At 34.8% G+C, this 17,096-nt stretch overlaps 1 protein-coding gene across 4 annotated transcripts in view; it reads left to right on the forward strand.

Moving 5' to 3' along the window:
* The window catches only part of ZBBX (zinc finger B-box domain containing), a 184,481-nt gene that overhangs the window by 53,891 nt on the left and 113,494 nt on the right, over positions 1–17,096 (forward strand). For all 4 annotated transcript variants that reach the window (XM_054700724.1, XM_037525753.2, XM_054700725.1 and 1 more), the window contains exon 8: positions 12,544–12,702. In XM_054700724.1, the coding sequence (XP_054556699.1) occupies positions 12,544–12,702 (159 nt within the window). The remainder of the gene's footprint in view (positions 1–12,543; positions 12,703–17,096) is intronic.

Consider the following 17,096-nt stretch of genomic DNA (forward strand, 5'->3'; position numbering starts at 1 on the left):
GGAAAAAACTAAACCAAAACAAACTCTAAATCTGATATAGAATTTAAACTACCCAATGGTACTATAGAAGGTAGGAAAAAAATGTGGGAGAGATTCCATTGAACTATTGTGGAGTATTATGGTTTCTTTGTTATTGGATATGTTATCGAAATAAGCATCTGAAGAGGTAGGAACTTCTACCAGTAAGTCACATATGGTTCTATAAACCGATGTTACTTCAATAAAATATAATGCAATAAAAATGTCTTTAAAAATAAAGATTATAATTTTCACACTAGATTGGCTTAGTATATTTATTGAAAAAGAATTGAATAAAGACTAATTCCTGAACTCTCTTTTCTGTGTTATGAATCTGTTTACCAAGTCTTATGTCAATACCACATTTCTTAATTAGTGTAGATGTTTTTGTATTAGGTGGCATAAGTTATCTAACTTTATACTTGTGAAAAATTATTTTGTTTATTCTCAGTGCTCTATATCCCATAAATGTTTAAAAATATCTAATGTGGTGAAATATACATAAAATATAATTTATATCCTTAATCATTTTAAGTGTTCAATATGTTTCAATATGTTCACATGACTGGGCAATCAATTGCTAGAATTTTTATCTTGCAATACTGAAACTCCTTGCCCATTATGCAACATTCTTTTCTATAAATGTCATTAATATAGTTTCCTATCAAGTGGAGTCGTGCAGTATTTGGTTTTTGAGGCTGGTTTGTTTCATTTAGCATAATTTTCTTTAGGTTCATTTATGGTGTGGCATGTGGCAGTTTTTCTTCTTAAATTTTGAATAATATTTAATTGCATGTGTTCATACACCGCATTTTGCTTTTTCATTTATATACTTATAAATACTTAATGTCTTTTATACCTCTTGGCTATTGTAAATAATGCTTCTTTGACTATGATGGTGAAAACATCTCTTCCCGGCTCTGCTTTAAATTATTTTGGATGTATCGCCAGAAGTGGAATTGTTGGATGATGTGTAATAGGTTTCCTTACTCTTTTCTTTTATATTTTTATTTTTATTTATTTATGCATATAAGAACTGGGGTACAGGCCAGAGGTGCAGGGGGGTGAGAGAATTCACCAGAGTGGGGAACAGAACAGGCAGACTGACTGAAATACACTGCTGAGGGGAGCATCAGGCAAGACAGGAGAGGTCCCTGCACCATGTCGGTAGCTCCCTGGCCCACCAGGGATCAAACACATGCTGCAGAGGCTGTGGATGGCTTCACAGTGCTGTCCTTAATACCCTGCACCACTAGGGAGGCCCTCTTTTTTTAAAGATTTATTTTATTTATACATACAAGAGCTAGGGTGTAGGTCAGAGGTGTGGGGGCTGAGAAGATTCACCAGAGACAGAGTGGGGAACAGAACAGGCAGAGCCACTGAAATACACTGCTGAGGGGTGCGGAGGGTGACAGGAGAGGTCTGCTGTGCCATGTGGGTATCTCCCTGGCTGGGGATCAAACTCATGTTGCAGTGGCATGAGTTTATATAATATATATTACATTACATTACATTTTATTACATTGCATTATATCATATTATATATAACAATGTATACAAATATATTATAATGTATAATATATAGCCTATATAGTATATATGAGCATATATATATATATACTTATATCTGAGTCACTGAATAAATATATATATGTATGTATGTATATATTTATATTTATTACCATGGAATGTACCACCTACGTTTTCTTCTATGATTTTGTTGTAGATCTCATCTAAATCTCTTGCCTATTTGGAGCTTGTTTTGTGTGTGGTGTTAGTGAGTAATCTACCTACATTGTTTTTTGCATGGATTTCTAAATTTCCTAGCCCTGTTTATTAAAAATACTATCTGGGGCTTCCCTTGTGGCGCGGGCGGTTGAACGCCGCACAGAGAAGCTGTCCGCAGCATCTGCAGAGCAGCTTCCGATTCCGGCAGGCTGGTGAAAATCGCACATGGTGAAGCAGACCTCTTCTGTCTTCCCACAGCTCCCCTCAGCAGTGTATTTCTTCACCCTGCCTGTTCTGTTCCCACTGTCTCCAGTGAATCCTTTCACCCTCCCGTGCATCTGGCCTGTACCCCAGTTTTTGTATAAAAATAAATAAATGTTTGGAATAGCATTGAATCTGTAGATTGCTTTTGGTAGGATGGCCATTTTAATAATGTTTATTCTCCCAATCCATGAGCAGGGGATGTTTTTCCATTTCTTTGTGTCTTCTTCTATTTCTTTTAACAGTGTTTTATAGTTTTCTTTGTATAGGTCCTTTACCTCTTTTGTTAGATTTATTCCCAAATATTTGATTTTTTTTGTTTCAATAATAAAAGGGATGGTTTTTTTGATTTTTTCTTCTTCAGATTTATTGTTTGTATATAGGAAGGCTACTGACTTTTGCGTGTTGATTTTGTATCCTGCCACTTTACTGAACTGATTGATGAGTTGTATTAGTTTTTCTGTGGAGTTTTTGCGGTTCTCTATGTATATTATCATATCATCTGCAAAGAGTGATAGTTTGACTTCTTCTTTTCCTATTTGGATTCCTTGGATGTCTTTCTCTTGTCTTATTGCTCAGGCTAGGACTTCCAGTATTATATTGAAAAGCAGTCAAAATTTCAATGTCATTCTTCAAAGAAATAGAACAATTATTGATGAAATTCATATGGAATCACAAAAAACCCCGAATTGCCAAAGCTCTCCTGAAAAGGAAAGAAGGGAATGGAGGCATCACACTCCCAGACTTCAAACTCTACTACAAAGCCATAATCATCAAAACTGCATGGTATTGGAACAAGAACAGACATACAGACCAATGGAATCGAATAGAAAATCCAGAAATAAACCCACAGGTTTATGGTCAACTAATATTTGACAAAGGAGCAAAGACTATGCATTGGAGCAAAGAAAGTTTGTTCAATAAATGGTGCTGGGAAAACTGGGTCGCTACATGCAAAAGAATGAAGCTTGACCACTACCTCACACCATATACAAAAATCAACTCAAAATGGATTAAAGAACTAGACATAAGACCTGAAACCATAAAATACATAGAAGGAAATATAGGCGAAACACTACGTGATTTGCATATCAAAGACATCTTTACAGACACTTCACCCAAAGCAGTGATAGTGAAGGCAAAGATCAACATCTGGGACTACATCAAATTAAAGAGCTTCTGCACAGCAAAAGAGACAATAACAAAAACAAAGAGAAACCCCACCAACTGGGAGAAAATTTTTGCACACAACACTAATGATAAAGGACTGATCACAAAAATCTGCAAAGAGCTGATGAGACTCAACAACAACAAAGAAAATAATCCAGTCAAGAAATGGACAGAGGAGCTAAAAAGAAACTTCTCTGAAGAGGAAATGCGAATGGCCAACAGGCATATGAAAAAATGTTCAACATCACTTGTCATCAGGGAAATGCAAATCAAAACTACCATGAGATACCATCTTACACCAGTGAGAATGGCACATATTAAAAAAAACTAGCAACAACAAATGTTGGCGAGGTTGTGGAGAAAAAGGAACTCTTCTGCACTGTTGGTGGGAGTGCAAACTGGTCCAACCACTATGGAGAGCTGTGTGGAGATTTCTGGACCTACTAAACATAGAGCTTCCACAGGATCCAGCAATTCCACTCCTAGGTATTTACCCAAAGAACACAGAAACATCAATTCCAAAGAACACCTGCACCCCTATGTTTATAGCAGCACTATTTACAATAGCTAAGCTTTGGAAACAGCCCAAATGCCCAAAAATAGATGACTGGATCAAGAAGATGTGGTACATATATACCATGGAATATTACTCAGCATTCAAAAATGATAAACACATGCAATTTGCAGCAACATGGATGGCGCTGGAAGGGATCATGCTCAGTGAAATAAGCCAAAAAGAAAAAGAAAAATACCGGATGGTCTCACTCATAGCAGGAATCTAGAATACTTAAATAAGGGACCAGGAAAATGAATAACTATAAGAAAGTGAAAATCAAAATCAACAAAAACTATGAACCAGAGACACTTTTTGGGGGTGGGGGCAGGAGGGAGGGATTGGGGTCAGAATGGGGGATTGCAATTGTATGGGGAATATAAAAATAAAATTTATTAAAAAAATAAATAAATAAATGTTAAAAAAAAGCTATCTGTTCCCCATTTTGTGGGGATGCCTAATCATAGAACATAGGTATGTACAAGAATTTATTTCTGGAATTTCATTCTGTTCCATTCATCCATATATCTATTTGTCTATAATACTGTTGATTTATAATAGTTTTAAGTCACATAACATGATATCGCACTGGTTTTGCATTTTGAGGCCTTTTGTGGTTCCATATAAATTTCTCTTAGCACTGGTTTTGCATTTTGAGGCCTTTTGTGGTTCCATATAAATTTCCAAGTTTTTTTGTTCAGTTGCTTTAAAACATGTTGCTGGTTTTTGAATTTCTGCCTCTTAATTGAAATGCTAATACACATTTAGTATAATTAAATTTTGTTAGTTACTGGGGTACAGGCAAGAGGTGTGGGGGGTGAGAGGATTCACTAGAGACAGAGTGAGGAACAGAACAAGCAGACTGACTGAAATACATTGCTGAGGGGAGCAGCTGGTGAGAAAGGAGAGGTCTGCTGCTCCATGTGTGTAGCTCCCTGGCGGGGGATGGAACTCGTGCTGCAGTGGCTGCAGATAGCTTCACAGTGCTGAGCTTAACCCCTTGTGCCACCAGGGAGGCCCGATTTTTTTTTTTTTTAAGTGTACAATTGAAATTACTTTTTTGGTGTGTATGGGTAAAGCATGTGCTTGCATAAATTTATTCATTTAATGGTCATCCCCTGGTGACGCAGCGGCTGAGTGCTGGGTTGCGAGGCTGCAAAGTCAGTTGTTCATTGCGTTGATGCATACTTATATGTGATGAGCCATATTTCTCTTTTACTCTTGATATGTTTTTATGATTTAGGGCCTCCCTGGTGGCACAATGGGTTAAAATGCAACCTATGAAGCTATCCGCAGCCACTGCAGCACGAGTTCAATCCCAGCTGGCCGTTGGTTTCACATGGCGTGGCAGACCTCTCCTGTCTCGCCTGTTGCTCCCCTCAGCAGTGTATTTCGTCAGTCTGCCTATTCTGCCCCCCACTCTGTCTCTGGTGAATCCTCTCACCTTCTGCACCTCTGGCCTACACCCAGTTCTTTAAAAAACAAACAAACAAAAAAATAAAACTGAAAATAAAAAGTACTTCAATTTTTTTTGTTGTTTGTTTTTTTTTTTAAAGAACTGGGTGTAGGCCAGAACTGCAGGGGGGTGAGAGAATTCACCAGACAGAATGGGGAGCAGAACAGGCAGATCTACTGAAATACACTGCTGAGGGGAGCAGTAGGCAAGACAGGAGAGGTCTGCTGCACCACGTGGGTCAGCTCCCTGGCTGGGAATGGAGCTCATGTTGCAGTGACTGGAGATAGCTTGATAGTGCTGAGACTTAACCCCTTGCACCACCAGAGAGGACCCACTCCTGATGTTTTTTTCTGTTGTCTTTCAGACCTTTGATTCTGATGTGTCTTGGATATTTGTTGGCTTTATTGAACTTCCCAGATTTTCAAAATAGTAATTTTCATCAAATATAGAAAGTCTTAAGTCTTATCAATCATTTCTTTATATATAGGCATATGTACATAAATGTGTTCATATATAGATAAACACACACACATATATATATATATATGTGTGTGTGTGTATCTAGTCATTTACTACTTCTGAGATTCCCACTATATGTATGTTAGATGCTTGATATTACTCCATAGGTCTCAAAAGTTGTGCTAATTTTCTTCAATTTTTTTTGCCTTTATTTTATTTTTTTTTCAGAGTTTTTTTATTTATTTATACAAGCACTGGGCACAGTCAGAAGTGCGGGAGGGTGAGAGAATTCACCAGAGCCAGAGCGGGGTACAGAACAGGCAGACTGATGAAATACACTGCTGAGGGGAGCATCGGGCATGGCAAGAGAGGTATGCACGCCATGTGGGATCCTCACTGGCGGCCTGGGATGGAACCAGCGCTGCAGAAGCTGCGGACAGCTTCGCAGCCCAGTGCTTAACCTCTGCGCCACCAGGGGAGGCCCTTTATTTTGCCTTTAAATAGAATAATTTGTCTTGTTCACTGTACTTTTCTCCTTCTATTTCAACTCTCTTAACCAATTTGACATACTAAAGAAATTTTTTTAAAAAAACAACACATTCATTTTATTCTTTAATGAGAGTATGTAACTTTTTTAACATAAAAGGAAATCATTATTCCTTTTTTAAAAAGTATGAAAACAACCATAAATATAGATACAGATCCCTTTTCTTTTCAAAAAATTGCTTTTGGTTGGAAACCTTTCTTCATATTATTGAGTAGTATTTGCTGACCTAGATTTTACTGTATATACTCAGAAATACACATTATCTATAATTAGATAATTTCTTAATTATATATTAATGCAGGTGTGTTGCTTTTTAATTTTAATGAATTAACATTATATTATAAAATTATTTATGTTTCAGTGTGCACCATTGTAAAATCAACATCTGTATATACTGTTTTAAGTTCACCATTAAAAGTCCAATTCTATTTTTCATTATACAGTTGACCCTTTATATCAATTGAACCCCCTTTTCTCTTTTTTTTGCCAAATTATTTAAAGATTTATTTATGTGTACAAGAGCTTAGGTGCAGGCCAGAGATGCAGGGGGGTGAGAGGATTCACCAGAGACAGCTTGGGGAGCAGAACAAGTGGATCTACTGCAATACACTGCTGAGGGGAGCAGCAGGCAAGACAGGAGAGGTCTGTTATGCCATGTGGGTCACCTCCCTGACTGGGGAATGAATTTGTGCTGCTGTGTGGCTGCAGATAGCTTCATAGTGCTGCATTTTAACCCCTTCCACCACCAGGGAGCCCCCTCCCCCCTTTTCTCTTTTACTAACCATTAATTTAGTCTTATATTCTAAAAGTTTGTTTTTGTTTAGTTTAGTTCATTCATTTAATTTTGTTACCACTGAAATAATGATGTTTGTCTTTCTTGTTTCACTAAGTACAATATCCTCTAGGTCCTTCCATGTTGTTGAAAATGGCAGGATTTTGTATTTTATTTTTTAAAAGCTAAGTAGTATTTCATGTGAATCTATACCATATCTACTTTATCCAATCATCTGTCAATAAGTATCAATCTTAACTTTGATACTGATGTAATTAACATGGTGCATATACCTTTTTAAATTAATACTTCCATGTTCTTTGAGTAAATACCTACGCATGGGATATTTGGATCTTATGGAATTACTATTTTTATTGTTTTGAGGATTCTCAACAACATTTTCCATAATGAGTGCACCAATTTACATTCCCACCCACGACATTTATTTTTTCATCCACTGTAGTATTTTTTCATTTTCAAATTTACTCATTAAATGTTTACCTGGTTCACTACTCACTCCAGATAGAAACAAAATTTCATGCTTTCAGAGAAACAGGTTTTCCCAATCTATTTGTAGACAATTTTGCTAATCTATGATCACCCTGCTGCAGCCTCAAGATTCTGACTCCATACACTTCATGTACAACAAGGTCATTCTTACCCTAATGTTGACAGATCTGGAAAAGAAGACAGAATATGGGAACAACCCCATGCAAAGAAGCCACAGGCTTTTGCTGTTCTTCATTTGTGTCACAACAAATGAGTTAAGAATTCTTAATTCAAAGTACTTAAAGATTGCCTTTGATTGATTCCCAGAAACCTGAAATAATTTTCAAACAATTCTATCCAGTTTACCATTTATTTTATGGGGATAGAATTATATACTTAGCTCTTTATTATACCATAATCTTAAGATCCACCTCTGTCTCTTGATTTTGGTAGGAGTTCTATTTTCTGGATATTTAAACTGTTTCTCTTCCCTACAGAGTAGTAGTATATCGTGATATAGATAAAATGACAGCACTCATTTGAATGCACTATATTATCACATCTCTCTGCTGGGTGTTTTTTATACAGATGTATAGCCGTTTTCACAACTCTGCTGTATAGTTATACACGTGTAAACGCTTAGGTTTAGAGAGGTAAATGATCTGCCCTTTTGTGCTATTATTAATGGTGCCATTGATTTTAGTTGTATTGACATTGACTTAAATAGCTTGGCACAAATAAGGAGTGTTCAAATGGAATTTTTTGTCATTTTGTCTCAGTAAGTCAGTTAAATTTGATTCAATCAACATTTCTCAAGTACTGCACTAGCATCAAGTAATGTTCTAGTTGCAAAGTGTGAAGGACAGGACTTCAGGGAGAAAAAATGAAGGTAGGTGATGTAAAACAATAAGGCAGAATAAAATATGAATGAACCCCTCTGTCAAGGAATTCATAATCACAAAAGGGAAGCCAAATTTATGCAACCAATTATTACACAACTGACTAGTAGGTGTTCTAATACAGTGATTCTCAATCCTTAATGTGTATGTAAGTTACATGTCAAACTGCAAATTTTGATTCAGTGGGTTTGAATGGGATCTGAGATTTTGCATTTTTAGTAAATTTTTAGGTGATGGTGTTGTCACTGATTTATGGATCACAATTTGAGGAACAAAATTCTAGTATATCCATAAGCAAGGTGTTAAAAGAATACAGAGGATTTATTAATTTTTGCTGCAATCAATCAAAGAAGAAAATGGTTGTCCCAGAGAGATTAAACAATTTGTCCTTTCGGTTCATTTTTATTTTTTATTTTTTAAAAAGATTTATTTATTTATTTATACAAGAACCAGGATACAGGCCAGATTTGCAGGAGGGTGAGAGGATTCATCAGAGACAGAGTGGGGAACAGAACAGGCAGACTGATGAAATGCACTGCTGAGGGGAGCAGCAGGCACTACAGGAGATGTCTGCTGCACCATGTGGGACCCTTGCTGGCCAGCAGGGATCGAACCAGTCATAGAGGCTGCGGACAGCTTCACAGTGTGGCGCTTAACCACCTGCGCCACCAGGGGGGGCCCTAAGTTCATTTTTATAATGTTCTTGGATACATTGGAATTGCATAACATTTGATATGAGCCTACATTGACAAATAGAATTGTATTGTGAGGAAAAAACATCCTTTTCAAATAGAATGAGAAATATTGGTAGTAATGGAAATAATTTGGTAGTGTTGGTCAAACATAAAAACAATAAAGCAGAATAAATTTAAAGAACATGCTATTTTTTTTGGTAGCTGAAACAATATTTATTTAGGAGAAGTTTCTAAATATGAGATCATACGTTAGATAATACTTGATGCAATACAAAAAGAATAATACAAAAGAACAAGAAGTAGTTTCAAAAAGTAAAAGTGTATTTTTTTACTCAGCTGGAAGTTTAACATGAGTATTTCCTGATGAAGAGTAAGAGAGTGAGGCACAACTGTTTCCTACCTCCTTGCCAGTGGAAGTGAAGCCCATTACTTCTCATATTCTATTAGTTTTAATTAAATTACAACTCCACCCAGATTCAAGGGGAACCTATGTAGGTAAAGTGATGTGATGCTTATCAGTTAATTGTTGATTCTTCTTTGGTATGCATGTGGGAGATTGAGTCTGGAGAACAGGGAGTGACAAACCATTTATGTACAATACATATATTTTTCACATACCTAAGAAATTTTAAGTATTAAAAAATAGCATGTTATTGTATTTTAGTGGATTTCCAATCTTAATTATGCTGTTAAATTCTACACTTCTTAGTAGAGATATAGTTTGTTCTATAATTCTTCTCTGTTTTCAAAGTTTATGCTTTGTTTTTCATCACCATGTAGGTTATATAGGACATCAGTGAAAGGAGAAGCTCCAGTTTTTCCTTCCTTTAATTTTCTAGTGCTTGGTCAAACATGTCATTCATCAAGTGAAATAAAATCTAAACAAACTAATCTCTATACAGGCTTTATGTGGAATTACATATTTCACACATATAAGTAATAAATATATAAAAGAAGGAACAATATTCACATCTATTAGAGATAAAATGTAACATCTTTTATGTTTTAGGAAACTAAAATTACATTCTCTCTGTTAACATAATTCAGTAGATAAAAAGGGGGTTAAGCCATAAGGAAGTTCTAGTTCTAACTCAAGTCCAAACATCTTCATTCATTAACTTTGAAATTAGCTTTCTAAGCTTGAGTTGTCTTGTCTATATAATAGGATAATAATATTTATTACCTTGCCTTATATGACTATTTTAAGAATAAGAAAAACACACACACACACACACACACACATATAGATATACACACACACTCTGACAACAGACAAAAGTAATATTTAAATATAAGATATCCTAGGAAAGAAAATTCTAAGAAAGAAAATATACAAGAAAATTTATTGGCATTTTATTGTTACTGAAATAACATAATTTTAAGATATTCAGCTATAACATTACATTTTATCAATTATACAAGATAGGTGTATTTTAGCAATAAAATTACCTTAAGAATAAATTATATCTTTTTTTCAATTTCAGAGCCTCTTAATATGCTATATAAAGGTGTTTTATGATACTTTATCTTATAAAATATCAAATATATAAATTATAAATTATATAAAATATATAAATTATATTTTGTATGGTATTTTATAAATTATTGGATCACACTTATAGTAAGATTGATTTTAGGACGGAGATATCTTTTTTTTGTGTTACTTATGTAAACATGGATGACTGATATTATAATTTGTATTTTTACATAATATCCATAACACTGAATTTATTATTTTAATGTAAAATAAAAACTAGGTAATTTAACCACTCTGAAGCCAGTAAACTTATTCTCAAATATTTGAATCAGGCTTAGGTTGGATTACTCTAAACACTACTAGTTAAAAAGTGATTAGCTCTGAAATGATGAAGCATTACCATGGATTGATTTATTTTAAAAATAGTTACCATATATATATATTTAAGATTTTTTTTAGTGAACTTTGGGAAAACTTAGACTCCATAGGTTTATAGATAGACAGCAACATATCTGCATAAGTCCCTTAGTTACTTTTTCATAGGTAATTTATTAACTCAATGTGAGATAATAACAATTAATTTGATGTTCACTTATCTGATTCCAGAATCAGGTTGCAATTAATATTAGTGAATTTACAAAAGGTCATAGCAGGAATGTTTCAGTGTAATCTTTGCTATTTAAATATGCCACAGGATATAAATTTTAAAATAGCAATATTTCCCAGGCAGAAAACATAACAATATTTCTGTTCACTATTTTCCCATCTTGGAGATAATTTGCTAAGATATAAAACATATTGCTTGGATTCTTAATGCCAGGTTCTAGAGAGTATCTGATGGTCCTTCATCTTCTCCCTGGGATTTGTGTGGCTCAAGCCCAGAAGCAACCAGGAATCCTGTGGTGTCCTTGGCAAACCAGGGTAGTTACTGATATGAGACCCCTCAGAATAGGGCCTTCTCTTTTTCTCAATCATTTATTTTGATTCTGCAGTTATAATTCTCACTCCCATCAAGAGCTTTTTTTTTTTTTTTTTTACCATTTCTTGTTTTTTCCAGTACTGTATTAGCTACACAAAGACTTTAAAAATATATTATTTTTTCCTTCTGTGAGCTTACATGCTATGTTGGGATAGATACTCACCAGAAGGTAATGTAAGATCAATGTCCAATGTCATAAGGGCTGGTAGAGATCTACTCAGTTTATGAAGAAGATACCTACAGGGGAAGGGGACAGAAAAGATTTCTTAGGAGTTACTTGGGATGAATCCAAAAGAAATAGGAATCTGGCAAACAATGAAATATAGGAAGGAAGCCCTTTCTAGTAAGTGAAATTCATGAGCAAATGTACAGCATGGCATGAGGAACAACTTGGAGTTCACTAGGGAACTATAGGTAGGCACTTTCTGATGTGCACTTTTGAATAGTCAACATTGTGAAGATATTTTAGCATCATAGAATACACATTACTATTTATTCAGGTTCCCAATAGACTAGAATTTAGTTTAGTTTAGTTTTTTTTTTTTTTTTGAGGGGGGTGTTAGCTAAAATGTGCACAAAAAATAGCACATCTATTTATTTGGAGTTGGCACATGTCAACTCCAAATAAATAGATGTGCTATTTTTTGGAGTACATTGTGTCATTAGAATTATATGTACTTGGAGTTATTCCTTTTTCACCACTTATCATGTGGTCAAGGGCAATTTATTTAAATTTTCAGAGACTTAGCTTCTTTATCTCTAAAACAGATAAAAATATTGATGCTTTTGAGTTGACATGAAGATTAAATGATGTGTTTTTATGATATTCAGGCCACTATGAAACCAAACTAACCCCTAAATAGATGTCAACTTTCACTATTTATTGTTTGATATAAATGCCAATTTATATATTAGAATATTAAATTCATTGAAAATTAGGAGACAGAATATTGAAACATGATAATATAATTTAATGTACCTAACTTACTTAAACTGATATATTAGATTTAATAAATCATATTTTGTTCCTTTTTTAATAGGCAAAATCTCAAATATTATCCAGTGTACTGGATGTTGCTCATAAGTTTATAAAGGAAGGTAATACAAACGAACCAAAAGAGGAGGATCATTCTGCTAAAGATATTAGTAAAAGTCAACATAAATCTAAATCACTACTTCTGCAGAACAGAAGCTCTGAGGTAAGTTGAAGAAAATATAGTAGTCATTTTCCATCATGCATGAATGTGGAGACATTTTTTGAGGTTATTTTCTTGTTGTTAGCATGAGTTATTTTTTATTAATCAATTTTATTATAAAAATCTTTTTCAGATTTTTTTTAAGGAAATTGCTTTTATTCCACTGAACACTGATTTTTTGATGCATGATTATTTGACCATGTGTTTTCTGGGTATTTTCATCACATTAGGAAATACATAAGTCTTCGTGAGAAATTAAAAAAAAAATAACAATTGTATATTAGACAGGACTTCAGAGAAAATAGAAATATAAAACCTTGCCAAATCCTTTAGGTGACAGACAATTTCACTGTTATTTAAAATCAAATTTATATCAAACTGGCAGTTATTGAGATTGACTACTGAACCTGGTTTGTCTGGAGAGGTTTTCATTGACCCATGTATGTATTTTGATAATAGAATTGTATTGATTCTTTAGTAAGAAATAAACATCCTCAAATTTTTGTCTATGTAACAATCCATTTTTTTAGATGTCCCTCTCCTTTTACTGTAGTTCAAATGTAGTGAGTAACTGTCAAAAATCACCATTTTGCTAAATTTTGTCAAAATCACCACTTTGTTAATTAGTGATTGTCAGGCTTGAACTTCAGTTTATTATAACTGTGTAATGCTCTATAGACACTCCACTTCTTAACTTGAGTCATTAATTAAGTGGATTAATCCAAGAGTATGCATTAAAAAAAGAAACAAACATACGCGGGTAGGGTCTAGACGTGTGTGACTTCAATAACTGCACAATGATTCTGGTAAGTAATCCTGGCTGGGCATCACTGCTATAAACCCTCAGTGTGCTTCTATATGCAGGGTACATGCTGGATGTGATATTCGCTGATATGCTTGGAACTCCACTGTGCTGAAAGCAGTAGTTTCCCGATTGTAATAGGCATCAGAAATATTTGTAACTCATACCTGACAAAAATGTACATACCTGATCTGTTGTTGTTCTCCTCCCGTTTTGATATTTTTGGGTCTAGATTAAGGCCTGGGAATCTGATTTCTTCGTTAGCATACCAGACAGTTTTATTTCCTGGAAGAGTAAAAATAGAACTTAAGTTTGGTGTCTTTTTTAGGGCTCTTCTTATGCATTCAAGTCAATGGATATCCTTGGTAAAGTATCATTCTCGAAATATTTTCTTGAAATATTTTCATTTTAGAGAGTGACTCCTGAGTTGAAATATGGACCCTTTATTTATTTATGTATTTATTTGTTTGTTTGTTTCAATAACTTTGTAACATTAGGCCATTTGCTTAGCCTTTTTCCTCTTCTGGAAAGTAGACATATTTAAAGGTATCTTGCATGATTATCATATGACCTAGAAAGATAATGGATATAAAACACAGATTTCATGTGCTCTTTCAAACTTCCTGCATCCATTAGCATTGGGAAAATTCATGTTGGACTCCTAGTAGAAATGACATCTGAGAGCAAACGGCTGAAACATTTGAGACTTAATGTATATCTCTCTGGCTTTTTCCCACCCTGCCGTTGCTATGGGGAAGCCAAATGTTTCCCCACAAAATCCCTCATATCTCTGACTTATTGCTGGGAGCTGCCCTGGAGAACTACTGGTGTTACTGAATACTTAAGCTATTCAGTTTTGAGTGACTGAATTTTCACTGTATCTTCATTAATGTCGTGCATACACAGACACACATACAGTTCTCACATTGCTCACTGGCGCTACACATGAAAACTGTACCACATGCTCCTAAAACTCAGTGTTTTCAAAATAAATTCCTTTCTCCTCTAAAACTTATTGAAATGACTGTTGGTGGCAGCCAATCTGTCAGCTTTCCAGTTCAACAAGAACAAGTTATTTTCTAAAGTCCTTTATCTCACTGTTCTGCTCACCCATTCATTTAAAATGCCTCATGCTGTCTACAACCCAAAAGTTCTCTTTCTTGAATATTTGGTCACATCTATTCTTACTGCTTTTCCAAATACTCATATTAGATTTTTCTTAAGGTTCAAAAATTTTATAAAGTAGAAAATGCATTTCATTCTCTTTCTCTTCTAGGATCCAATATTATTTTCTGTTTTGTGGTTATGTATTTCTTTACACATGTCAAGATGGATTTATACTGATCTGCAATCATGTTTTTTGCATTTAACAATATATTTTGATACCCATATATGTACATTCTACAGCTTTCTTACTCTAAACAATGAATATAAAATACTCCTTATTTGGATGTTAATGATTTTTAATATGTATCATTCTCTGATCAACATTTATATGGTTTCTATCTTCTGCCAGTATAAAGAATAATTGTGAAAACTATTTTGTGTTTTTCTCCTTATCTGTCTTTGTCTATGTATCTATCTATCTATCTATCTATCTATCTATCTATCTATCCTCTATCTACCATCTATCAACATTTGTCTATAACTTCATCTCCAACTATAATGAAATACTGAAATTCCTAATCACTTTTTGTGATAGCAATACAAATGATTTACATTCCCGTACCACATTGCTTCTCAGCCTTTTGGCTAAGAACAAGTACACATTTCCATGTCACTCTGCTGTGTGACTCCATGGCTTGGCATATGTAACTCTCCCTCTCTCTGGATACCACCTGTCAGTTTTTGCCCATAGAATTCTTATTTGCCTAAGTTAAATACCTATTTCCTTGCACCTGTTCCTATTGTAGCCAACAGCTAGCATCTGGTGTCTATTAGATTCCCAGGTATTTTTTGTTATATTTTTAAATTTTTAACAACATTTAACATTATTTTCTTACTTGTATTCTAACAGTCTTCCTATTTATTTTGCAATTAAGGACTGGGCACAAAGGAATATTCTCCTGTAACTAGAAGATACATAATATAGGTTTTTTTTGCAATTTGATCAGTATGGGTAATCCACATTTGATAATTCAGCATTCATATGAAATTTATTTTGCTTTAGTTTTCTAATTTGACCATTTTCTGTAATTCACTGGGTAACTGACAGGTGCTACCTTTATTTACTTCTGTGACTTCACAAAGTTTGCATATTTTATATTGAATTCATCCTTCACTCTATCATAAGATGAGAAGCTTTCAGTGTTTCATCTGTATTGACTAATTTATTCATTAATTCAACTAACTTTTAATGAGCACCTTCTTTGCACCATGCTCTGTTCTAGATACTGAGAGGAAAAAAAAATCCTTTTTATTGCATTTTAATAGGGAGAGACAAATAAGCACATAGACTAAATTCACATGGAGATAAGGTATGGGGAAAAATAATGAAGGTAAATAATGAAGGTAAAGGTAAAGGTAAAGGTGGGAAAGAAAGAGGCTGTACATTTTGGAATTATCAGAAGTGTCATCATTTACTCTCTGAGTAGGTGACATTTGAGCAGAGACCAAATGAAATGAGTGGAATGACTATGTGACAAAATATGAAAAAGGATCACTCCAGACATTGGATAAGCGAGAGTAAGGCCTTCAAAAGAACATACTTGATGGGTTTTCCTAAACTGCAAGAACATTTATTTAGCTGAAGTGGGATGAGTGAATGTGAGAATTGAAGGAGGTGATGTAAAATCAGGGTGTATGAGGTTGTGTGGACCATTTTAGGTCCTGCAGGAACCTAGGAAAGCCTGGAGTTTTCCTAAAGAATCATTGGTGCATTTTGAGCAGAAGGATGACATGATCAAATTTATACATTAATTTTTATGCCATGGGGAGATTTCAGGAAGCAGGAGGAGGTTGGAGAATAGGAGGATTATATACAAGGCTATTGTCACTTTCCATGAGAACTCTGATAAATAAAATAATGATATTTTATTTTCAGTACTCTAGTTTTAATTCTGAGGAGAATATGTATGATAGCCATTAGAGTTTTATTTTTTTTAAAGATTTGTTTATTTATTTATTTATACAAGTCAGAAGTGCGGTAGGGTGAGAATATTCACCACAGCTAGAGAGGGGAGCAGAACAGGCAGACTGACGAAACACACTGCCGAGGGGAGCAGTGGGCGTGGCAGGAGAGGTTTGCACACCATGTGGGATCCTCACCGGTGGCCGGGGATCAAACCGGCACTGTAGAGGCTGCGGGCAGCTTCGCAGCCCAGTGCGCAACTGCTGAGCCACGGGGGAGGCCCTGCCATTAGAGTTTTAAAGGAATCAGATATGGCATTGTGAAGTTTTAGTAGTGAATTTTATGTAGTATATATACATGCTTATTCTCGATCATGAACACATGAAAACTATATAATGTACAATACAATATTACTCCAATAAGAACTGTGGGATTCCCAGATCCCCTTGTTCTCAGAGATATTGTCTTGGAGACCAGAGTTCCTGCTGGTGAAGCTAAAATGCAGAGTCAGGCAGGGGGCCTCTC

The sequence above is a fragment of the Talpa occidentalis genome, unplaced genomic scaffold (assembly GCF_014898055.3).
Source record: "Talpa occidentalis isolate TD23 unplaced genomic scaffold, MPIMG_talOcc4v2.1 talOcc4.4, whole genome shotgun sequence".
Classification (NCBI taxonomy): Eukaryota; Metazoa; Chordata; class Mammalia; order Eulipotyphla; family Talpidae; genus Talpa; species Talpa occidentalis.